The sequence below is a fragment of the Podarcis gaigeae genome (assembly GCF_964106915.1).
Source record: "Podarcis gaigeae genome assembly, chromosome: 7".
Lineage (NCBI taxonomy): Eukaryota > Metazoa > Chordata > Lepidosauria > Squamata > Lacertidae > Podarcis > Podarcis gaigeae.
Genome location: NC_139683.1, coordinates 60726863 through 60753615, shown reverse-complemented (window position 1 = coordinate 60753615; position 26753 = coordinate 60726863). Strand labels below are relative to the sequence as shown.

At 43.2% G+C, this 26753-nt stretch overlaps 1 protein-coding gene across 3 annotated transcripts in view; it reads right to left on the bottom strand.

Moving 5' to 3' along the window:
* JARID2 (jumonji and AT-rich interaction domain containing 2) overlaps positions 1-26753 on the bottom strand; it is a 184673-nt gene that overhangs the window by 22001 nt on the left and 135919 nt on the right. For all 3 annotated transcript variants that reach the window (XR_014566286.1, XM_083747150.1, XM_083747149.1), the window contains exons 5-7: positions 19264-19440; positions 12770-12999; positions 3590-4619 (exon numbers count right to left, since the gene is read on the bottom strand). Coding sequence is in view for 2 of the 3 variants with exons in the window: in XM_083747150.1 (XP_083603276.1) it covers positions 3590-4619; positions 12770-12999; positions 19264-19440 (1437 nt within the window). In the remaining variant the exon portion in view is untranslated. The remainder of the gene's footprint in view (positions 1-3589; positions 4620-12769; positions 13000-19263; positions 19441-26753) is intronic.

Below are 26753 nucleotides of genomic sequence, written 5' to 3'. Positions count from 1 at the left end.
ATGAACATCATAGTTCACAAAAGGTCTGTACTGCTACCTAGTCATGATTCCTAAACAGACAGATACACCACCTTGCCTGAAGCGAGAATGAAGGCCAAGGCATCCCTTGGCCAAAAAATAAAATGAAATAAATAATAATTGTTTTGAGTTTTAGTTTTCCACACACAAAAAGAAGACACCATGCTGCATAAATTGCTGCTGAAGGCCTGCTAGCTGCCCTTTCAATTCTGCAGGTTTTACGTAGTTAAAAGCTAAGGATAAAAGGTCGCTTTGGGAAATATGTATGAAGACTGCAGCTTAGATAACTCTGTACCAGGGAACACATACCAAGCAGTCTTTAGAATTACAAACTGAAGTATAAGCCCCAGTTTAAAGTTACTGCAAATATCCAGTGCAATGTATGTGCATGCTGGCTAAGCAGCCCGTTTGTAAGCTATGTTGCACACCTAGAGGCAAGTGTTTACTGCAAGGGCTGGTTCCCAAGCTCATCGAAACCACATGCAGTGGAGCATCAGGGCCATGTGTACAATTATACTGCAATTACCGTATTTTTCGCCCTATAGGACACACTTCCCCCCCTCCAAAAATGAAGGGGAAATGTGTGTGCATCCTATGGGGTGAATGCAGGCTTTTGCTGAAGCCTGGAGAGCGAGAGGGGTCGGTGCGCACTGACCCCTCTCCCTCTCCAGGCTTCAGGAAGCTATCCGCAAGCTTTGGGAGCCCGCGGGAGTTCCCCCCAGGCTCCCCCAGCTTGCGCAGAGCTGCCTGCACCCCGAAGCCCAGGCGCTCTGAGCACTCTCGCCCGGGCTTCGGGTAGCTGTGCGCAAGCCGCAGGAGGGCTCCCCCGGCTTGCTCAGAGCTGCATCTTATCCCGAAGCCCCGGCGCGCTGAGCAGTTGCGCCGGGGCTTCAGGTAGCTCTCCGCAAGGCGCGGGAGCCCGGCGCCAGGCTCCCGCAGCTTGCGGAGAGTTGCCTGCATGCTGAAGCCCGCGCGCACTGAGCTCAGCGTGCCCAGGCTTGGTGCAGCTCTCCGTAAGGCGCGGGAGCCCGGCGCTGGGCTCCCGCCCTAGCCCTGTGCCTGTGGGGGAAATATTTTTTTCCCCTTTTATTCCCCCCCCAAAAAAAACTAGGTGCGCCTTATGGGACGGTGCGTCCTATAGGGCGAAAAATACGGTAAGCTATTAAATTCATCATCCTAGGGTGTATATGAATGTATTCTATACGTGGGGCATTTGGCCAAGCCTGGTGCCCTCCATATATATAAGCTATCACCAGTTTGGCAAATGCATGAACCAGGAAAACATTTGAAAGCAGCTTCTGAAGGACATCCTCAGCAAACTTCTACATGCACAGAGTCCTTAAACACTTGACACATGTGCTTACAATTTCCAGGGCTAGCCTTTGCCAACTGTTTTCTGACAGTGGTTTTTTTGTTAGTTTTACACAGAAAAATCCAAAACTTATGCATCCTTTCAGAACTCATTGAAGAAAGCTGGTTCTTCTAGTCATCCAATTATGAGATTTGGTGGAATGCGGATTATTTGACAAAGAAATGAGCAAACTGATATTTCACTGTCAATGATTTCAAGATTTTAATTTGTTTTCATTGGTCCTTGCAATGAGGGAAGCTTCAAACAGTGTCAGGCTGCTCAGTATATAAAAGCACTAAAGAGATCATTCTCTTAAATTTGGCATTTACTACAGTTCTTTGACTCATGACATTAATACAGCTCTACTTTGTAAGACTGGATTTCTTTCATAACATGCTTGCTATATATGAACCATAACGATATGGAATGGAAGTTTATTTTGAGTTCAACTTTGCAAGGAAGGGGGGAAGAACCCTCTTTTGAACCTAGATAAAATAAAAACTGTCAGAATGAATGGCATTTACACAGCATTTCAAATACTAATGCTATAGAATCCTTATATTAACTCAGTGGTTGGATATAGAACACGCTCAGTAAGTCTTGGGCTCACATGCTCCCTTACAGAACATCAGAAGCTTCCATTTCCATCTGAAATTAATAGCAGAACTTGGGACAAACTAAGGTTAATCTTAATCACTGTTAGCAGAAACAAACTGGCTTCACAAACTATGGTTTGAAGTTTGCTTGTTTCAAGAATCGGTAATTAAGAATAACTTCAGTTTATCTCGTCTCAGACTACATATCAAGTGACAGATACTGTAAAAGAGAAGCAACACTTTCCAAGCTCCTTCTCACAGCTGTGCTAGAGAAGGATGAAGAAAGTGTGAGCCCAAGACTCACTCATTCTTCTAACATTAAATCATCTGTAGTGTGGCTAAATATACACATGCATACAGTTTTAATCAGACACACAAGGACAGTTTCACAACTAAAGCGTTTCACATCAACTATCATCTATTGCCTTTTAACAAATTATCTTATTGATTAGCTTTAATAAATGTTTCATACAACCAAAATATCAATATGCTAAAGGAGTTACTAAAGGAAATGTTGTATCATAAAGGCTGGAATCCTACTTATCATTAGGCTGCTTATATTCCACTGAAGTCAAAGGCTGCCAATTACAATTTATTTTTACTACAACTTGCCAGTTAATTTAAAACACTATTTCTTATTCCTGGAAGAAAATACCCATCTTCACTATTTTCTTTTTAATTTCCAGAATGAAAATCAGCTTCAAAAATAAAACAACTGTGGCCATCTTTCAGCCCTAGCAATTAAAATTTGACCTCATCAATTAAAACTGACCTCCGCAATCACACTGATTAAAGCTTGCAAGTGTAACAGGAGCTCTAGCAAATTTATTAAATTTTAACATTGCTTAGGAAGAACAGATTAAAAGGGACCTTCTTCCAAATAATAAAGGGTATTCTAAAGGGAATTGTTGTTTCACCAACTAGTATGCCACTTTTAAAAACATACTACCATGTGCATCCTATTTGATGGCAGAAAGCAAGCCACCAATTCAATTAAATAATCAAACCTGCTGCGTAAGTTTACAAAAGTGCCGTTTTGCTACAAACTCCACTTCAATGCTTGTCATCCAAGATTTGTTAAATGCCTGAAGATTGTTGAAAATTTGTAATTTTGGTGATTTAGGTATTCAAATTGAAATCACTTAATCAAAGTTGACTGGGGTGGCGTGTGAGGAATGTTTAAGGAAAAGAGAGTTATTAAACCAAATTGTTAACTTGTTTGCACCGCTGTGTGTCACTGGTACACACACCTTGCTAGGAAAACACCAGGAAACCCTACAGTAATGAAGACTGGGGACACTTCAATGAGTATGACTACACCATTTTCTTTAGGCGTAACGTGAAGTAGCCTTGAAACATGAGCAGATATGCCTCTTTTGCTCTAGGAGAAATAAAACAACATTTCTCTATAGCCAGCAAAGAAGGATCAACATGTTTAAGTGAAGCATAACAGGGAAACAGCTCAGTATGCACCTGCACCAGACCTGGCTTATGAATCAGCTATGAATGAAGCCTAGTGTCCTGCAGTTTTCACAGGAGGCCTGTCAATCTGAGAAGGAACTGATGCTCAAAATAGGGACCTACTATAAATTGGGAAAAGAACAGAACACAACAAAGGACTCACCTATGAGTGGAAGCTCATCCATTGTAATGCCCTGAGATTTGAGGTGCTTCTTGATACAGGCCAGCCGCTGCACATTGGGCCCCCAGCGCCTGCTCAGCTTGTGAATGTGTTGTATTTGCGTCACAAAGCGCATTTCTTCATTCAGCTTGCACTCGGGCCTCCAGTCGGGAGGAGGGATCACCCTGCACATCCCATACTTCTCAACCTGAGCACGGATCGACTCGATGTATATCAACGGGTCATGGAACTCCTTTGGGGAAGGCTTGAAGATAGGGATCTCCTCCATCATGGCCCACCCAGACTTGACGCTGACCTTCTCGTGCTTCCCCGTTGAGTCATGTGGCTTGTGCAAGGACTCGGTTTGAGAGGTAGAATGATTTTCACAGGAGGCATTTTCAGTTTTGCTATGTGCTTGTTTCCCTGGCATGTTCTTCCCAGCAGCAGCTCTCTTCGGCCTGTTTCTTTCCAGACTTTTCTGTGGCACTTCCTGACTTCCAGGCTTCTTCACGTGGCCATTCAGCAAAGGCTTCTCCGCAGGCGCCTTTTTGCTTGGGGCTTCAGCCACGCTGACTGGCCCCTTTAGCTTCTTGGTCGGCGACTGTGTTTTGTCTATGTGGTTTGCCTCTTCCAGTCTCCTTTTTGAATTGCGCAGCCCCTCCCTCAACTGCCTCCCTACCTCCTTAGTGCATGTCTTTTGGTTCAACTTGCCATTGACCTTGACACCGTTAACAGCGGTATTGTTGGGCTTGGCCACTCCAAGAGATAGCACCTGTTTGCGGGTTTTTGCATTGCTACTTTCCGTTTTCCCTGAGATTGTATGGTTGACAGGTGAACTGGGCTTGTGGTGATTTAGTTTGGTTTCCTTGACCAGTTCTTTCTTGGCTTTGGTGTATGTGACAGTTCCTTTTGTCACTGTTGCAGTGTACTTCACAGTTTTGGACGGTGAAGGTCTGACTTCTCTCATCTTTTTGGCACTGGCTGTGTTTGCACTCGGAGATGACATTCGAGTGACACCATTGACCTTTGAAACCTAGGGATGCCAGGACCATCAGGAGGAAGAAGAGACAAAACAGGAGGGGGGAAACCAATTAGTAAAAATTCACAATAAGCCTCAGGCCCTCTAAAAAGAGAGGGAAATATATGCCTTGCAGCCTTTCAACAACATTAAGTCACATTATACAATGTATTGGACTTCACTCAGTGGAGAGCAGAATCAGTCTCTTTTTAAAGCAAATCAAGACAGAAATATAAAACAAGGCTTTGAAGTATGGGTGTATCTTTAGCCATCTGATGCTGTCTACTCTGAGTGAGAGTGCATCTATACCCAGTCTCTGCTTCATAATGAGGCTGTGCATGATGGCTTGTTCTGTGGTTTGCCTCTGGGAGGGGCCTGCCGCCCTCTCCCGGGGCCCTGGACTTGCTGCTGCCATGCCTCACTTCTGTCACTGCTTCCCATTTCTGAACTTTTCTGGCTCTGTAGATGCATTGTGCGTGCTTGCTGATGCATAAGACCCCATCTGCACTATATATTTAAAATCAGTCATACCACTTTAAACAGCCAGAGCTTCCTCCAAAAAATCATTGCCACTTGCAGTTTGTTAAAAGCGCTGAGAGTTGTTAAGAGACCCCTATTCACCAGAACGACAATTCTCAGTGTGGTTCAACAGTCCATCCCTCTTCCTAGGGAACTCTGGGAATTGTAGCTCTGTGAATGGAACAGGAGTCTCAGGACAATTCCCAGCTACAGTTCCCAGGATTCTTTGGGGGGGACCCGCAACTGCTTAAAGTTATATGATACTGCTTTCAATGTATAGTGCAGATGGGGTCTTAAAACTGTCACTGTTCAGAATTACGCACAGCTTGAAAATATGGCAGGGCCAAAAGTAAGGATGCCTGGCAGCAGCAAACGATACAACAACTGGAAGGATCCAAATTCTCAAATCTGTTTTGGGGCAAAGGTTTCCATATTCCATATTAGAATTATTCCAGTCTATGTCTATTTGAGCCACATGCACACAGCCCCACTGGGTGACCCAATGGGAACTGATGCTCCTCGCTTCTCATTTCAACCAATCCTCCTTTTCCAATATTAACCCCCTTTCCCCACCCAATTCCCATCTACCAAGGTGTCTACTCATTTGCCTTCTAAACTTATTTGAACTTAAACACAAGCAAACCTAATAACCACTAATAACGGAAAATTACCAGAATCTCTCACTATTTTACTGCCATAAAATAGTAAGATTCACAAGTGTGCACACAATTATATCCAATATGCACCCAAGAGATTAGCATGGCTCTGAAGAATCCCACTTCCAGAATTATATTATAGCCAGGAGGTACAAAATGTAATTCAGTAGTTATGTGCAGATTCTATATCCGCCCCCACAAGAAGTTTGATGTCTAGGCAGTTTTGTTTTTATTCAACAGCAAGTTCCTGAAATAGTTAGTTGCAAATGACAGGACCCACAGCTAGTTTTATTGATTTCAATGGGAATTTGTTGCAATTTATCATTTGTTGAATTTCCCCAAATATTTATTAACTGTATAATTTATTAATTATGAATTTGTAAATGTATGGATTTATTATGGGGGGAGAAAAACCAGGTTTACATGTTTCGACTTTGTGTTATATAACTGCTGAAGCCCAGTACTTGTTAAGAGACAGCAAACAGATATCCCAAAAAATGCAGTGGTGAAATAAACATTACACAGCAACCATGCAACATATATTTCCAACTGTGCTTATTATTTGGCCAATAGAGCACCAAGCTGAATGAGTGTGCAAGAATTAATGTGAGCGAGCACGTGCAATGTTTAGCCTCAAGTACTATTTCTTGTTTAGTGGCACCAGGAACCATAAACCTGAACCTTTATTCTCCAAAGACTGTGTTTCTCTTTCCTACTGTTGCCAGCTCTAAGAAAGGCAACCCAGTGCCTCCCAAAAGGTTCAGTGGCAGGAAGCTGTGTGGAAGCTACAGCACCTCCGCGGCAATGAGAAGCCACATCTGCCAAATTTCTTCCTGCCATGCAGCTACAGAGGATGCAGAAACCTTCTCTGAGCAGCAGCGGAGCTAGCTGCTCGGGCACCCGGAGCGGCACACATGCCGTGCACCCGGGGGCAGGGCAATCCACCCATGGGGGAAATCTGCCCAGGGAGTGGGCTGATCAGCACGGCAGCAGTCCGCCCACCGGGGGGGGGGGGGGCGATTGCTGCAGTGGCAATCCGCCCAGGGTTTTTTTTTGTCAACCCGCCCCCCGGGATGGCACCCGAGATGAACCGCCCCCCCACCTCCCTTCCTACCCCCCTGTCTCTGAGGGAGTGGTTTGCAATCCTAATCACATAGTTCACTTATGTTTATTTGGAATAGGATGCTGTTCAGCAAGGAAAGGGCTACCTAGGAAGAAGCAGACATCTGTAAATGCATAAAACTCTGCTTTCCAGCCAATGAGGAACAGCACATTAGGACACAAAGGCCTAGAATGTATTCCTAGAATGTAGAAGGGATTGAAACACGCTGTTAAGGCACTCTTAAAACACAGCAAGTTTGCTTGCTTCAAAGAGTCAGGTGATAGGATACTTGTTAGAACACAATGTACAACAGTTAAAGCAAACTGACTACAGTCATACCTCCGCACATATCCTTCTGGATACGTAAACTGGGATGCAAACGTGGCAAACCCAGAAGTATTTTTCTGGGTTTTGCCGCGCACGCATGTGCAGAAGCGGTCCTCCGGTTGCGAATTCCTCAGGATGCGGCCAGACCTCCGGAACAGATCCTGTTCGCAACCGGGGGTACCACTGTATTTATAGAAGAAAGGGGAAGCCACAACTAATCAAAAAGATTTTAAATTAACACTGCTTTACAATTCTGTATTTGGTCCCCCTCTGTAAGCTTTACTACACCTAATACCACACAGGCACCTAGTATTCATGCCCTTTACATTGGATGTGCTAAAGTCATGATTTCATTATCTCCTACGAGATGCAAATGGTTTAAGCAGGAACCTTAGCACAGCTATCTTTCATGAAAGTGTGGTCAGGTTTTGCTAAAATATAAGGAACAGTCTGTATTCGGCACATATGTTAAATGTGGGGTGCATGATACGATGGCATAGGAAGACTTCATGTGATGTCACAGAACATTCCATAGCTTCGGAATGACTGTGGCTCAGTGGCAGGTCATCTGCTCTGAGTGCAGAAGGTCCCAGGTTCACCCCCCAGCATTTCTCCAAGTAGGGCTGGGAAAACCAATGACCTGGGCTCAGTATAAGACAGCTTCCAATGCTCCCGCGACTCAAGCATATTTTACCCCACATCAACATGAGCCTGGATAGCTCAGTTGGATACAGCGGGGTGCTGATAACGCTATAAGGATGCAGGTTCAATCCCTGTGTGGGACAGCTGCATATTCCTGCACTGCAGGGGGTTGGTCCCTTTCAACTGTACAAGTCTATGATTCTATAAACCAGTGCCAGAACTGAAGGCTTAAAAACTCACCAGCCTCAGCTCCTAAAAAGACACATCCTCACTCCCACGTACGGCTGCACACACAGCATTTCTATAAAAATTCCCTCTTTACCCCTGGCAGCTTGATCCAATAACCTTATAAACACAGTTTGCTTCTCACAGAGCTTCAGCAGTTGGGAAACATAACTTTCCCCCTAATGAAATACTATTGTTTCAGGCTCCCCCCTCCATTTCTTCATTTTGGTGACATGACCACAGAAACACACGTTTTAAAAACACACTCCGACAAACATTTGACACATATTTAGAGTCAGAGGTGATGCTGCTCTTATCTAAGGGGGTTACAAGAAGAGACAGACAGTTCAAGAGGGGAAGAACAAGGTCAGGGGAGAAGGGTCAGCACTCAGCAGAGAATCAAGCAACAGCAGTGGTGAAACGAGGCTGGATCAGGAAGGTAAGTTGCGGAAACGAAGATCTTGGTAAGCACCTTGAAGGAAAAGAGCAAAGGGCTTAATCTCAGAGAAAGGTTGTGTCAGAGCAACATTAGAAGACGGGAAGGAGGGAAGGAGGCAGGCAGGCAAGCAAGCAGCATACTGCACATGATTTTGGAAAAACTGAAAAGGAGAGAGGCAAGCAACCAGTTGTGAAGTAAAGGGAATTAAATTTTCTAAATTGTGAACAAGGAGGTAGGTCCCCCTTAAAAAAAAAAATCTTGCTTTTGAAATGGAGGGATTAAAACTCTCAGGAGGACTGCAAACTGGTTCCTTTGAAACAAATTTTGTGTCTATCTTAACTGGTCTATGACTGAAACAAATGCAAAGTACATGTTTTTAAAATTTTAAAAGGATATATATGCTGCTTAATAATCAAAAACCTCTAAGGGATTTACATGAAAGTAGGCGTAGAAGTCTCAAAAAAAACAACAACCCAGCTATAGCCTCAAGAAAAGACTTCTGGATAGGGTAATATTATATAGTGAGAGAATCTCCATAACTAGTTTGGACACTTGGAAAGCTGTCTCTCTCTCTCTCATACACATGCACACATACCTAAACATTCTCTCACAACTTAATTTCTTTGCCAGCTGTAAACTCTAATAAAAACTGCCAAGACAGAAACTTCTGATATTACATAGAGAATTTTAGAAATGGCAAACCATCATGACCACTTAGGTGCAGAAAAGTACTTCAATAAAACCTCAAATGAGATCCTTCTGAGCCAGCTAAGAAACTGCATGGGTGCATATGTTTTACAAATACACACTTTTCAAGCTTCTAAAACAGTACATAGGAAGACTGTGGGGATAGCTCAGTCGGTAGAGAATGAGATTCTTAATCTCAGGGTTGTGGGTTTGAGCCCCACGTTGGGCAAAAAGATATAATTCATTGCAGAGGACCATCATGGTCCCTTCCATTTCTACAATTCTGTGATTCTACAACAGTATCTGAGAGCACATTGTGCATTCTCAATTTTCCATCTCTGCTTCCAAACAGAACGTTCCCCTCAACCAAGTGGTGACGTTAGAAGGAGACAATACTGGGACCAACTTAGCAGCTGGTGATTTTCCCCATCTGCTTACTATGGAATTTTTTTTTCAGATACTTTACTCTCTCTCCAAAAATGAAGTCCATTGCATATCAATATTAAGGAAGAAAAATATTAGTCTAGTTTCTAGATTTCACACAGTTAACATGGTCTTTATTTTGCATAAAATTGCCTTAGAAGAAAGAGCCTTCCGGGTCCCAGGTGCAGAAGAGAGCAAAAGAAATTGCGGTACGCAGTTTCTTACCTTTCTACTGTTGACATGTCTCCCCCCATTAACCAAAAACACACAACCTTTGTGAGTCAGCTATTAAATGTCTGCACTGCTGGCTGCGGAGCATCACCATAGAGGTTCTAGTCCCAGAGTTCCATCACGAGGCAGTGCTTACACTGATCACACAAGAAAGAAGTCAATTTAATTTTAAGAAGAAGTAACAGTGATCAATCATTAGGCTTTGTCACTTGTTACACAGACTAAACTAATCAGAAGCACATGCACGCACACACACAACTGATCTTTTTTGTTTTCTCCAACCAGACAAGTGGAACACATTCTGTCTTCACACAACTCTCACACTTGAATGTAAAAGCTAAGCGTTCTCTTAAACCTTTTTTTTAAAAAGAAAGAAAGAAAAGAACCCTTAATATAAGGGGCCAGCTTGCACCAATTGTATGACCTTCTCTTGCATAATCAATAGAGGGCCTCCTTGAGTTAGGTTTCCTCTCCTTTCAAGTAACTGAGAAAGGAGCTAGAGAGCAAAGCAGAAAAAGCAGGGAAAGAGCAGAGCACACACAGCAGAGGGAAATGTGTAGATCTACAAAACAGGAAAGACATTATAGAAAAGTAGAAAGGGGGATGGAGCGATGACTCGGGCAACAAATGTCTTCCTTTCGGGCACAACTAATAATTTGACATTCATCCTAAGAACATAAAATATAATGCTGTGATCTAATGCTGAGTTGTAAATCTTTCTATATGACTATTTCTACTTTATACTGGGAAAACAGGATTTTCATTACAGGAGTTCACCGCTACAGTGAATTTATCTATAGACTCTCATAAGAAGAGTGACCAAGGAGGTTACTTCTAGGATTGACTTGGGGAAATTGCAGAAGATATTTCATCCCTTTAATATAGCAACATTAGCCAAATTTGTCTGGCCTGGGAAAGGGTTTTTAATTCTCTGTCTGCCCCACTATTTCATTACAGTATTATGCTTGTGAGTGTTCTGTTTATGTTTAGCATGTGCTGATGTCGCTATCTCAGAGAGATACAATTGTATGCGAAGACTAAGAGTTAAGGGGGAAGAGTACACCTTTAGAAGTGCCATCAAAACCTTTTCACACAGGTGGCTTGCAAGATTATCTGCAAGAAACTGAGGGGGCACGTGGAGGGAAGAAGTACTGGAATAATTTTCCTGTTTTTTTCTTACGCTTCCACCCTGTTTGCACTACAATGCTGGCCCTATTCCTGTTGCTGTTTTTAACAGCATACCAATACCTGTGTCGAGTCACATCTCCTGTGCTTTTCTGGACCATCCAGAAAACATATGTGTGTATATAAGGAATTTCTGATCATATTGCTAATGCTGTCTCATTCTGGGATGTTGAAGAACCTCCATCTTCAGATTCTGCTCAGTCTACTTGTTCAAATGAACACAGGGAAAGCTGAGTTGTTTTTTTCTACAATCAAACGGTGTATAAATTTTAGGAAGCAAATGGAATAAATGGTGATATTACTACTATGGTCAGGTTTGGTAGATCTTTCCTAGCTTCATAAACCATGAGCACAGGGGCCAGCCGTCTTGTCCAGCACCTCTTCCCACCCCCCCTCAACTTTCATGCTAGCTCCACCACCTCATTCACAGGCCTATATTAAGCCAGAGGTTTCCTGTAATGTCCAAACTGGGGAACTTAATATCTCTTAATTAACCATGGTAAAAAGCCAAGACCTGACCCTGGTTTATTATCCTGGTTTGTTAACTTAACATTAAGCCACAGTTCTCTAGTTTAGACATAACAGGAAACTCTTGGCTTAATGAAAGTCAGTAGCAGAGCACTGAAACTGATGCCTAAGGAGAGGAGGTGGGGAGGCAAAGCAGGGCCACTCAGTCTCAACACTCACTTCTGGCTTCATAAACCATGTTTAGTGCTGAGAGAGATCATCTGACCCTGATCTATAAGTCAATCTCACCTGTGTTAGCCCTTCTGGTTCTGCATGCAAATCTCAAGAGGGTGTCTATTGGTTTACATTTACAAAGATCTAAATCAGGCAGGCACATATTGGCAAATCATGGCTTGGGGGTTCCTGACCTAACTGCTAAATATGGATAGGGAAGTTACCTCAAGGAGTGCCAATAGGCAAACAGCCAAAAGCATTCAGGTCTTTCCAAGCCTTCTCCAGCTGAATAAACATCAGCCAAACAAAGCCTTGCTTTAGGCTCTGTTGGTTCATGGAGGTACTAGAGATTTCTGGCACTATATCTAAGAATCATTACCATAAGGAGAGAGAGAGAGAGAAATAGATATTGAGAGCACAACAAAAGGCGGGGGGACACTGTATAGATAGGGGCCTCTAAACTCTGAGGTGCTGAAATTTAGTGCAGACACAGCAGTTTTCCTACAGAACCTCTTCGGTAAATTTGAAATAAACTGAGGATGTGTTTATTAACTGTAGCCATTCAATCTTTTGCTGTCAACTGGGGGTGTGATATGTTAATCATGGCTGAGCTTGCCTCCCAGAAATAGGTTTTGCTTATAATGTATTTGGGGTAGGAAGTGAATCTTCTGTAAGTATCATGTGCCATGTAATGTACTGTTGTTGTTTTAAGAATTCTTTTCTCTCTTTTATTTGTTAAATAAATAGGTTTTTTAAAAGACCCTGTCCTCAAGGAAACCTATATGGAATTCAGGTTTCCAAGACTGGGCTATCCTGGTCGCACAGAATAACACGGTCATGTGAATTCGTTCTTACAACCAATCAGACAGAGGTTTTAAAACTGTATAAGAAGAACCCTCATGCAACTAAGGTACGGTAATAAAGTGTGTTTCTCCTTACAATACAACAACATAACAGGCGACCTAAGTAGAACTAGCATTAAATATACCTCAAAACATCTCAAGATAAATTTGGACAGTTTAGTCCCAACTGGTGCACCACACACTACCTGTTTCCTTAAATCCTGAGCCGATCGATGAAGGTTGTGGTGGTTGTTAGAATTGAGCCCTTTTGTGGAAAAGCCCATGTTTGTTGAAGAATGGTGATTAGCAGCAGCCTGGTCTTTGCGACTCTCAGTCCTGTGTTCGCCATTTCTATCCTTTCCTGGCGTTGTGTCTTTGACTCTGTGTTTCTGAACATGTTCTCTCTCTTTTGTTGATTTGCTGGATCCGTTGAAGACTGTGAAGGGAGAAGAAACATTTGTGAGCAGAAGAAGCAGTGGAAAAGAACAAGACAAGCACAGATTCCAGTTCAGACTCCTTTTGAAAACAACAATACAAAAGCAGCAGCAGTGACAAGCTGATACTTTTGGGTGATATCCAAAGTCACCACTCCTTCCCAATGTCAAATCTGATCTGAATGGTTCCCCCAATCCTTCAGAGCAAATCTGGGGAGCTGCAGGGGAGAGGAGAATACAATCCCACAAAACAAGGCTGGGGAATCTGAGGATCTGACTGGTGGGCACCAAATCCTTCTCTCCCCATCCGTCTCTGCGCCAAGTTTGACAGGTGGGCAGTGGTATCAGGTGGCCCATTTTCATCCCATGTGGTGTTTTGAAATCCCAACAATCAGCTTCAAAGATCTGTTTACTGTTCTCTGCAGCCCTCAATGTACAGAAGACTAAGGCAGGGTACTATGTTACAGGTAGGTAGCCATGTTGGTCTGCCATAGTTGAAACAAAATTAACAAAATTCCTTCCAGTAGCACCTTAGAGACAAAACAAGTTTGTTATTGGTATGAGCTTTCGTGTGAAAGAAGTGTGCATGCACACGAAAACTTGGTCTCTAAGGTGCTACTGGAAGGAATTTCTTTATTTTGCAGGGTACTATGGGCAGGGTTTTGTAGGCACAACCCTCTATTTGGCCCCGTTGTGTTCCTACTTGCCCCATACCTGATGTCACAAAGCTTGGCCAGAGCGGCCTCACAGGACCAATGGGTGGACCATCACTACCAAGAAGCAAGTAGCATACATACGCAAGGGTCGGTTACTGGTCAAGCCACCTCAACCCACAGGCCACTATCCTTTCTCTGAGATAATGTGGATAATGGTGGTAGTGGTTATAATGTTTAGCATTTATGGGGCACTTTCAAGTGTGTGACAGACACCAAGAAAAACATTTTCTCAAACAACAGATTGCTTAATGTCCTAAGGACAGCAGAACCACAGGGGGCACAAGGACAAGAGTAGAACTCTCATGCTTTTAGTGACGCCACTTCTGGTCTGTGGACACAAACACTCATCAGGGACTTTAGCTCTGCAGCTGTAGGAGAACATGAAGTATCAAAGCATTTCACACTGATAAGAGGAGGACAAGAGAAGATTTGCTGAAACCCACCACAAATTCAACTGACTATCCTTTTCCAGTCCACACTGTTAAAGCAGAGCTGGGCATGGAGGGAGGTGGAACGCCAATGGTTTCATGGAGCACTCATGAGGACACAAAGCTAGTGGCACTTGCCAGAAGCCTGCCAACTGTTTCCTACTCGACATGATGCAATGACAAGGAACGACGTTTTGAGTAGCAGCAGTAGTTTCTACAAAGATGTCACACAGCAAGTACATGCTCATTCCACAACAGTATCTTTTTGCGGAAAGGTATGCAGGAAGTAAGATATCAAAAATGCTTTGAATGATTATGGACTGGAAAAATGCAGGCTTTTTTTTTTTTCAGCCAGAACTCGCAGGTGGGTGCCATTGAAATTATAAGAGAACGAGGGAGGAGTCCATGGTGAGTTCCGACACCTCTTTTTCTAGAAAAAAAAGCACTGGAAAAATGTATTGTAATGTTTGTGTATGGAATTTCTAAATATTAAAAAACAAGGCCAAAAACAAACAATTAACGTTTCAGGCTCACTGTGTATGCCTTGCAGCTTCTGAGCTCTAAAGATTAAAAACAAATGAAAACACTTCAACACTGTCATTACCCTGGCCCAGGCCAACTAATGAGCTAGTCAAATACAACAAGGCAATGTCACATGGGAATTTTTTTTTAAAAAAAACAAACCTGCCCCACCACTTTCCCAACATGGTAACCACAGCATTATCTCAGAAAACAGTTTAACCACGAAAATTATCATACCCTGCATTTGGGTCTTATTCATGTTGCAATATAGATCAGTCCTGCTCCCAGGCTCCCAAACAGTGCACTTTCGGTTGAGCAATAATCATGCAACAATAATACGGTGGTTAACTATTTCCCTCCCTTTTCCTTTTAGCCAGATGTCAACTGCAGTGAATGTTATGCACATTTCTTGGTTTTATTTATTTAATTAAAGTGCTTTTTTACTACCAACAGATTCCAGAGCAGTGAACAAAAAGCACTGTTATATTTATCACAAACAGTAAAATATGCAATAAAAACACAATATTGAAGCTGCAGCTAAAACATATAGAAGTCTAGGGCATCACAGAAGTAAAAATAAATGGGAAAAACTGAAGTGTCTTTACCTGGCACTGAAAAAGTTGTAATGTCTGTCTGGGCCAGGCACAATTCTTAAAGGGAGGGGATTGCATAACCAAGGTGCCTGCCGTCTCCTTTATTGTTATTTCCAGCACTTCCAATTAAATAGGCAGTTAGGGTAGAGCTTCAGCAGCAGATCTCAAAACAAAGGCAGGGTAGTATAGGAAGGGGTGCTCCTTCCAGTATTTGGGTATCAGCAACTTAAATTGGGTTTTGAGATAAATAGGCAACCCTCGTAGTTCTTGATTAGTATAATATGACTAGTGTAGTATGGATATGCCTAGATCCCAGTTAAAATTCTGGCAGCCATTTTCTACATTAGTTGAAACTTCTATGTTGCCTTCAAGGGCATCCCCACATAGAACACATCACAGTAGTCCAACTGGGAGGTTACAAGAGCATGAATCACCATGGCCAAGAATACCTTGTACAGCAATGGTCACAACTGGCAACCAGCCAAAGCTAATGCCTCAAAGAACCCTTGGGCTTCTAATGACAAAGCTGGAGCTAGGAGCATTCCCAAGCGGCAAACCTGCTCTTTTACAGGGAGTGCAACTGTGCACAGAACAGGTTAAAAAATTACAGGAATCCAGGAACCATCTACCCACAGTGCCTGTGCCTTGCCAAGATCCAGCTTCAGTTCACTGGCACTCATCCAGGCCAGGCACCAATTCAGAATCTGCACAGTTTCATCTGACTAAAATGGCAGAGACAATCAAGAGCCGGTGCCAGGAGCAGGCCAGCAATAACTCACACGGCGTCAGCAGGGGCGCCGACTTATAAAAAATATTGGGGGGGGGGCGGGGGTCCACACCGACTTATAAAAAATATTGGGGAGGCCCAAGACCTCCAAACCGCTGCTGCTGGGGGAACGAAAGGGGCGAGCCCCGGGCTGCCCCGACCTTAAGTGAACCTGTGAGGGCCTGCCCTTTGCGGCAGCCGATTGGCTGCCGCCGTGGGCGGTGAATATTAATGAGCTAGGGGGAATTCCCGCTTCTCCCGGGGCTGACGCCAGCCCCGCGAGATTGTTGATGGGTCGAGAGCCCGCAACCCCACCCCGCAACCCCACCCCCTCTCTAGATCGGGAGTGGCTTTGTTTTAACTCATTACTGAATGTATTTTAAAAGGTAACTATCGTCAAACAAGGAAAATAAAAAATACCAACATAATTTTGTGATTTTACAAAGCATAATATAACTAATAATTTTCTTAAATTATTGGGGGGGGGCAGAGCCCCCCCAAACGAATTTTTGAGGGGGCTCGGGCCCCCTCAGGCCCCATGGAGTCGGCGCCTATGGGCGTCAGTGAAATTAACTCTTTAGTCAAAGAAACAAGACAGCTCAGGAGGCCAGGCCTAGAGAGCACAGCAATTCTTCTTGGTAGATCTTGCCCCTATGAGGCAGTTGTGGGGACTGAAGGTCCTCGCCTTCCCAGTTCCCACAACTCCCTAAGGCTCCTCCTCTACTGGTTCCTTCCTAAGCAATGAAAGGCTCCGTCATCTTGCCTGTTTTTGCTCTGCCCTCTTCATACCACTTTGGGTTCTCGGAGACCGGGGAGAGGGAGCTGGTCGCAGCAGGAGGGGGAGGCCCCCTGGCTTCTTCAGCAGCCTGCCTCATCTTTGCCTGTTGGCTCCACTTCTCTCCAGCCTCCGGTTCTGGACTGAACTCTGCCACAGACTCTTCTTGCTCACTAAACCCTGCTATGTCTTCAGCTCCTGACACCTCCTCCTCCCAGTCTTCTCTCTCTGACCACTCATTGTTGTCCCATCACCAATCCCTGGCTCTGAGCCTTCTTCCTTTGGGGGCTCCCCAGCTGGTGTCTCCCACCACTCCTCTGCCTCTAGCCAGTCTATGACAGCTGAGTATCATCAGCACTGAGATAACACTTCGCTCCAATTCATTGAATGATCCCACCTCTCAGTGGCTTTATATGCCATGGTGTCAAGTAGAGCCCCGTCAATGCCAGCTTCTGGAACCAATACTGCAGGTAAGAGTGGGACCATAGAAATGTGTCCTGTACACCCATCCAACTGAGCTCATCCACTAGGCTAAACATAGTCAATGGTATTAAACACTGCTAAGAAATAAAAGAAAACTGAATTGTGTACACACGTCCCACATCTCCTGGCAGGGATCAAACCTGTTTCAGTGTCAAAATCAGGCTTGAACCTGAAATGAAATGAGTCAGAGCCAAAGCTCTCAGATAAAAGAAAAAGGAGAGAGAAAGGAGGAGGCATTTAAGTATAAATGTATGTATGTCTATGACTACAGATGGATAGATATAGTGTAAACAAATATTCTTCAAGTATTCAAATATTAAATATTAACATGTAATGTTAAAATAATACTATTTAAATAAAAGGCAGGTCATGGATGCAACTGCCCTCTTCCTTCCAACTGGAAATATCCTGTTACAAGATAGGGCAAGGCAGATCTCCTGTTATAGTCTCAATTAACTGAGGGAAGCATTTGGATATATGAAAAGAGTGGTTATTGGCAGCAGTTCTTCACAGGGGCAGGGTGAACCCCACCCTCCTTTGCAGAATGAAACTGGGAAGAGGTTTAGCTTTCACCTGCTACTTTAATTTACTTCAGTCAGAGAAAGTGTTTGCCTCCATGCAAAAGGAGTTGCAAAAAGCGAAACGTTTCCCTCTGCCGAGAGACGCTGACCAGGCATCCCCTACAGGACACAGCAAAGGGAGAAGGGGGTGTGAATGGCAGGAGAATTTATCACTGAGTCCCAGGGAAAGAAAGTAGAACTGATTTACTGTGAAGGTGCTGCCAATGTCAATAGAATATGTATGACTTTGGTGGGGGTATGGGAGCCCAGGTATTTTTTCATCCTGGCTATCAGAGCTTAGGGCTTCAAGCTACTCAGTGCTGAATACATTTTTCAGGCTCTACTGACAAGGCGCTGATCAATTTATCTGGATATGACATGAAGGCCGTGTGAAGAAAATACATTGTGACTCAGGCAGCTCTGCTGATTTGCAAGAAAGTAATTGATGTGATCCTACAGGAACAAAAATGCCGCATTAGTGACAGTGCTAATGTATTAACCTAGCAACTAGGAAAACAGGATCCCAAATAAGAGAGAGGAAAAATAATCCTGTTTACAGGACACACGTCTTGCTGCCACTGGCTTCACACTGTGGGTTTTGTTTTTAACAGAAAAGAAAGGAAAGAAGACACATAGGGAAAACATTAAGTGTGGGCTGAAGCCAACAGAATTAGCCAAAGGATTTGGGGGCCTATGGGGAAGGGGCAAAGCTCAGCCGCACAGCACCAGCTTTTCTTCCAAAGGGCCACCACTCCAATGCCTCACAACTCCAGATGTGAGAGACCCCTGTCTGAAATACTGCAGTTGGAGTTGCCAGTCAAGAGTTGACAATACTGAGCTAGATGGGCTAACAATCTGACATACAGCAGCTTCCTATGAAACTAAATTCATTAGAGAGTAACTCAGCTACGTTTTACTCAGAGTAAACACAATGGAATCAATGGGTCTAACTTGGTCATCATGCTGATTAACTTCAATACTCTTAAGAAAATATTATTTATTAATTGCATTTATAATTCCACCATTTCTCCAAGTGGAACAAGGTGCTACCCATCTTCATTTTAGCCTGGCAACAACCCTGAAGGTTAAGCTAGTCTGAAAAGTAGTGGCTGGCCCAAGGAGGGATCTGGACCCTGGTCTCCCACGTCCTAGTCCAGTACATCACACTGGCTCTAAATAAATTGTACCTGCATGCCAGTCATCACCATGAGTGTTTAAACAGCTTGATATTTGCTCCATTCCCCAAGAGATAAGAGGGGGTGGGGGTGGGAATACAATGCAAGATGATAATATTTAATCTTCATACTATTTGCACAAGTACAAAGTGACTGGAGGAGAACTCAGTTCAGCCTTCAGATGCCATCTTTAAGCACACATCAGTGACTCATCACTGTCAAATGAAGTTCTATATTTAAGGACCTACCATGCCCATTTGGAACGTGCTTCTGTGTTTTCCCTTTCCTGGGGGTCGACTGGCATGAAGACGAAGCATTGTTTGTGGTCAGCTTCGTGTCCTCTGCTTCTTCATCTTCTTCTTCCTCTTCCTCCTCATCCTGAGAGCTTCCAAAATATACCATGTTGCTGGGCAGGGCAGGAGAACCTGATACCAAGACAAATGCATTAAATATCATCTGATTGCACACAACTACTAACCTCAGTTAAAACATGGGCTATGAGCAATCAGTTAGGACTTGTGGTGGGTGGGTGACGGCTGATGAGCACATTGGGGGTTTAGGGTGCCACTTTCCCCGTCTCTTCCCACCTGTTTCATAAATAGCAGCGCGGCACACAACATTCAGCAGGGGAAATTTACAGCTTCCGCTCTTTTAACTGGTGGGAGCCAATTACCTATTAAAGATGCCTATTTCGTTTGGGAATCTCTTTTCTCATGTAGCACTGGTTTGCTCACATAAACCACTGGGTGTGTTTGCTAAACCCATTTTAAGTGGCACTTTGGCAGCTTAGCCCTTTCTGTTTGTGGATAATGGTGCCTGCCCACAAATGCAGCTAAAAGCCAAATTACATGTGAGAGTGGCAGGCTCTCTTTCACACAACCAGCCCACATTCTGTGTGCTCCCTTCTTAACCCTTAACGAGACACTGCTTTATATGGGAACAGGACAGATAACTGAATGACTGCCCCATCACACCTAGGCTTGACCCCAATATCATCTATGGGGAGAGAACAAGTTTTTTCTCTGAGGAAGTCTCTAGCTTAGAACTTGCTTCCTTAAATTTTTCATAAATGCAGGATGAAAACAACAACATTAAAGACCCAGGTGGTTGCAGGCTACTCCATTAATAATACAATAGTACATTGGTTTTCAAACAGCTTAGTTCTTGAATGTTTTGGCTCCAGAACGCCACAAACCCAGAAGTGACTGTTCCGGTTTGCAAACTATTTTTGGAAGCCGAACGTCTGATGGGGCACCTGTGGCTTCCAATTGGCTGCAGGAGCTTTCTGCAGCCAATCAGAAGCCGTGTTTTGTTTCCAAACGTTTTGGAGGTTGAATGGACTTCTGGAATGGATTCTGTTCGACTTCCAAAGTACGGTTGTAGTTAGATATGGCAGCTCTTGGCTTCTGTGAACCAAATTATGATGGGTGCTCTTTTATCTTTGTGGATTTCAATTTAATTATAGCTGAAATGCAACTTGAACCATTTTTTTTTTTACCCTGCTTTTCAGTCTGGAACACATTCATCAGATAGCTTACAGGAGAGGTGGGGGGAGAGGTGTCATAATACAAATTCCAACGTGTTGTGGAAATTCGTAACCACCATTAAAAGTTATCCAAGAGTAGATTAAACAATTTAAATGTTGGCTGGGGCAGCTGAGTAAAGAGTTCAAGAACATACAGGTTCCCCCAACTCTGGTCTAAACAATTACCCACAGCGTTATTCAGACAACAGAGACAAATCAAATGCAACATCTCAACACTCAGCATGGCAGAGACAGCACATTAAGTAGGTCGCTGAACATTCGACTGAACTATGTAATGAAAGAGCTTTGGGCAAGCTTTCAAGTCAAACAGAATTCTTTATCAGGCTGACTGGGAAGGCAGGTAAATATAAAACAAAAGGGGAAATGTAAGCAGGTATGTTAAGAAGTGATGCTGTTACTGGCAACTTTAACAGAAAATCACAAATACCACAACATTTCAGGGCCTCCAGAATAATTTTGTTTCCTCTCGGCTTGATATAGGTTGTTATTTAAAAAAGAAAACTGCCTCAAGCCCATCAGCAGTACAGGCAGCATCTGTTTTGCCAAAAGCAGCGTTTCACTGCTTTCCAGGATTACCTGGCAGAGTGTCTACACTGTTTACTGAAGTGAAAACTAAATGTTTTCATCTGCACAGAAATCAAACTAGGACGTTAAACCTCCACAGAAACCATTTCAGCCCAAGAGTGTTCTGTGTAATTTGGGCTGTGGGTTTCTGGAAAAACTGGATTCTTCTCTGCAAATCATGTGGTTCTCTCCTTTTCCCTTTTCTGATACTCTTTCTCCTTGCAATTAAACACAGCCCAGCTGTGCACTTGAAAAACACTAAAACAATTTAAGCCGTCACAGTGATTTAGGGATGAAGTCAGGTCAAGGTATGTGGGCCTTAAGCCTGGCCGAGTAAACACATGGTATGCCAAATGCTACATTTCTGAAGAATTAGGGTCCCCTTACACACACACACACGTGCCTTTTGACAGGAGGGTCCATTTCATGAGTACATATATAGGTGGAAAATCCTGCATAAGCTGCATTGCCTGCACCTCAGCACTCAGGATATAAAGACTGACTCACATTTATGTTGGCACCAAGGCCTCAGTGTAAATAGAATGTGATCTATTTAAAGGCTGGTTTTATACTTGCCAGCATGATGCAAAGGACCCGTAGTGTAAGTGAGATTCTAGTCTGTAGCCTCCAAGGGAAAAGAACAACTGTACATAGACTGTTACTCTCTGAGAAGTAATCACATAGGGCAGAGTTTGCTGGTGCCTCAATAAACAGGAGAAGCGGGTGGTTGGGTCAATTTAAAAGTCTGCATGCAAAGTGAGGAGCAGAAAGACAGACTGCCCTTCAACGCATGTGCCCTCCATCACTAGTGGACCATGAACAGCCTGGTATTACGGCTGTGACATACAGCCCAATCTTCTTAAACACCCCCCCCCCGTCCTTTAAAGCTCTAGTGAAAGCAGTGGAGCATGGGACAATTGTTTATCCTATGGGAAAGAAATTGGGGAAAAACTTAAGACCCTGTTTATTCTTTGTTGGAGATGGGGAGTGGAGTAATTGATTGGCAAAAGTCTTGCACTAAAAGACCCAATTCCTGACCCCTGACCCCTCTTCACAGAGGGGACAAGGGGGTGAATGGCATTATCATGAAGAAAGTAAAATTAAAACTTTAAACTGAGAGCCAGTGTGCTGCAGTGGTTAAGAGCGGTAGTCTTGTAATCTGGGGAACCGGGTTCGAGTCTCCGCTCCTCCACATGCAGCTGCTGGGTGACCTTGGGCTAGTCACACTTCTCCGAAGTCTCTCAGCCCCACTCACCTCACAGAGTGTTTGTTGTGGGGGAGGAAGGGAAAGGAGAATGTTAGCCGCTTTGAGACTCCTGAAGGGGAGTGAAAGGCGGGATATCAAATCCAAACTCTTCTTCTTCTTCTTCTAAACAAGTTTGAAATTATCATCATCATCAGGTGAAGCAGGGTGGGAAGAGACATTTAGTCTGGATAAGATCAAAGCACCTCGATCTATTTAACTGAACAATAATCTGGGAACACACAGAGCCAATTTTTCTTTCATTTCTGAATTCCAGAACTATTGTCACTGTGCAAACAAATTTAGAAGAAAGGTGTGTGCGTGTTAATAATCTCTTTTCATAATAAAAGTGTTCCTAGCCAATGTGGATTATATGCTTAAAGTCTCACGCACTTGGTTCCTGCATTGCTTGTAAATATACTGGTGATATGATTGCAGAAAAACTGCACGTGAGCACAAACCTTGCAGCACCCACAAATCAGTAAACTTTCCACCCTCAAGCAATTTATAGAGATGAAAATGGGGACACTATCAGATGAGGCCAGAGGGGGGAGAGGAACGATTGAGAAGGTGGAGCGTGGAAAGATCAGTAGATAAAAAGCAGATGGATGAAGTAAAAAACATGCACAAGTCAATAAATGAATTCCTGCTAGAAATTTCTTCCTAATGACCCCATTATACAGTGTGTCATTTGCCTGGGGTTAGCCTACCAGATAGCGACCAAACTTTTAAACACTCACCCCATTAGACATATTTAGGTACTAGGAAAAAATATTCCTCTTCAACCAGGCCTTTGGCTGATTAACATTCCATGTCCTTTTAAGTGTGTTTGTTGGAGGGGTGGGTGGTTTATGGGTGTCTTATTCATATTATGCATTTTGTGTTTTTATTTTGCATTTTTATGCTGTGAACCGCCCTGAGATCTTTGGATAAAGGGCGGTCTACAATTTAAACAAACAAATAAATCTGCTGACGCAAATACAAAAATTAATGAATTCAATTAGTTCTGTATGTTAAGCAACTCTGTATATTCATTAATTAAATAAATAAATGGTGTCCAGCTCCCAGAAGAACAGAAACTGGCTGCAATTACTAAAACTAAATTTAAAATTAATACTTGAAGAGGCCACTCTGACTATGCACAGAGCTACTCTTATTATTACATATATCCAAGGACTGAATTCTTGATTCAAGAGGTTTGAAACTTAGAGCTATCAAAAGCTTAGGGTCAATCAATAAACCTATTTAACTACATAATTAGCCAATTGTTACTACACAGTATTTTAATGCAGATTAAAGTTTGAATCTTCTGTTCGAATACCAGTTTTTCTCTGCTACCTACCAAAGGCTGATGATTTATTGTGGCGAAAATCATCAAAGGCAAATCCTGAATCAAATAACTACAGGCAGGCTGCCTATCTGAAGATTCGAGTAGCTGAAACGTGTCAAAATTTATTACTATTGAGAGGAAGAGACTGCTTCGTGCTGTTAAATGCACACCTCGTTCCTTTTGAATATGGGAAATTTTGAGGCATTTTTGAACTTCAAATATTGCCCATTTGGGGTGGGGGAGAGAATTAGGATTATGTAGTGTGGGGTCAGCTCCCCCCCCCCCCCGGTACATATCACACAGACAAACTGAGGCCATGAAGCAAGCAGGAGCCCATTCCTCTCCTCCCGGATTGCATTTTCAAGGAGCCTTTTCATGATCACATCAGTAAACATGTAGTTTGCTTTGGAATGTGCTTATTCAGCTTTGTTTAACCTGTGCCCAAAATGAATGCAGCTTAAGAGAGACCCTAGTGTTACTAAGGAGGCTATTATTATGGCCCATTGGGGACAGGAATGGGGAGTGGATGGGCTTGAGAAATTCTTTGTGTACAGTGCTTGGATACAATGCTTTAAGCTGCATGACCTTTCAGAGGTTAAGCAAGGTAGGAGGGCCATCCAAGTTTTAGGGCAGTTGGGTTGTCAAATAAGCACAGAATTAAACTGTTAACATCCTTGGAAATCAAAGTGCTTAATATAGTTTTAATGTTCATTTGAAAAGTAACTAATGAGGCTTAACTTAATGTCCTATTTTACAGAGGACAGCACTCTATCTGGTCCAAACCCAGTTTAATGTAAGAAAAACGAGCAGTCGCCTTGAAGTTACTCATCAACTGTTAGCACCTGTTAGTCTGTGCAGCCAGATAGGTCACCTGATCATAGTCTTTCTCACTATAGGGAGATGAGTTTTATTACTATTTAAATTATAGTGATTACTTCTAAATTTGCGTCTATAAATATGCATTTACATCTAGCATATGCAAATGTTACGCAAAACACTCCAGCCATTCTGCCTTGGTAAGTCTGAGCCTGGCAAGAAAGGGAACTGGCAAGGTCACTGAATGAGGCACCTTCTGAAACCAGGCCTCAACTTCAAGGAGGTTTGGCCTGATTTGGAAAGGGCCTGGGGAAAGGAACTCTTCAGTTTGCCTTTCTGAACCCCAGCAACCCACGATTCAGCACTACTATCTGCTTAGGGGGTTTTTGCGACCTGCCTCCTTTGCTCAATTTACACTCCTCTGTTCCATTTTGGAACCGTTTTATGTTTATTTTATATTTATATTTATTTGTTTTAAAGTTGTTTGTTGTAACCCAACCTGGACCTCATAGTGAAAGACAGGCAATAATACATTTTATGAATGAATGAATGAATGAATGAATGAATGAATGAATAAATAAGTAAATAGCTCATATTAATAAATAGCTCATCATATTGTAGCTCATATTTGCCCCAATTTTTACAAATCTTGGACACGAATTTAACCACTACCATTATCTAGGAGGAACCTGATTCTGCACTGGAGCTTTTGTCTCTACCCTTCTGCTTTACACTAAGAAGGGATGGTGAGGGACTTCTGCATTTGGCTGCAACAGAAGAAATGGTGTTGTCACAGGGGAACTTCCTCTTCTCAATTAGGTCACACACTAACACTGTGCAGCCCTTGTTTTACCCAGTATCAAACAGTCCAGACCGGATGTGGGGAACTTTTGCCCCCTCCATATGCCAATAACTAGAGATAACTGGAGTTGTAGTTCAGTAATATCTGGAGGGCCAAAGATTTCTCACTCTAGAGCTTTTAGATTGTAACATGTGATTACGTTAAAACAAATCTTATAAATATAAGAACAACAAACACTAAAAAAAACTTTACTATGATATATTAACAAACTCTGCTATCTCTTTTTAGGACAAAGTATCTTAGCACATTAAAAAAAAAAAGACTGGAAAAAACCATGCTGCTTTCTGGCTGTCACTGTGTTCTTTAAAAATGCTATTTTAAAAATGAGTCTAACATACTTTTGTGGCTATTTTTAAAGTTAAAGTAAGCATGCAAACGTACCTAAATAAAAAAAGTGCTTCAGTGTAAATTAAATAATCCATTTTAAAGATTGATTTTCTAAAAGTGATGTGCTCGGAATTCCCCACCCATTTGGCTACATCCTGTTTGTTATTATGGTTAGAAAACACACACACACACACACACACACACACACACACACTTCTATATTCCGTGAAGTGTTGAAAGTCAATTGTAATTCTTCATGTAGTTTACATAGGAAGAGCAGTGGCTGGGTAGCACTAGCTGCCATTCTCAAAACATCCTCTATCTGTGTGATACACAACTCAGGAAAGACAGCACTCTTTGGGGTTAACCAACTTGAATGAAAAAGGATCTAGAAGTTAAATTCTATTCTGATAAGAGGGGATCCAGTTGCTATTTAGCTAGTACAGTAAAGGAAGTTTTAGGCGTGTCTACTATATAATCCGGGACGCAGGTGGCGCTGTGGGTTAAAGCCTCAGCGCCTAGGACTTGCCGATCAAAAGGTTGGCGGTTCGAATCCCTGCGGCGGGGTGCGCTCCCGCTGCTCGGTCCCAGCGCCTGCCAACCTAGCAGTTCGAAAGCACCTCCGGGTGCAAGTAGATAAATAGGGACCGCTTACTGGCGGGAAGGTAAACAGCGTTTCCGTGTGCTGCGCTGGCTCGCCAGATGCAGCTTTGTCACGCTGGCCACGTGACCCGGAAGTGTCTCCAGACAGCTCTGGCCCCTGGCCTCTTGAGTGAGATGGGCGCACAACCCCAGAGTCTGTCAAGACTGGCCCGTACGGGCAGGGGTACCTTTACCTTTACTATATAATCCATCAACTATAATCCCACTCCTAGCCAGTGGCGTAGCGTGGGTTGTCAGCACCCGAGGCAAGGCAAGTAATTTGCGCCCCCTAACCCCTGGATTTTAGCACTCGAGTGCGAGCGCCCCCCCCAGATGTTGCGGCCGGCCCCCCCTGCACCCCCCCACGCTACGCCACTGGGGCTGGGGGCGAGCAAAGGAGCCAAGGAC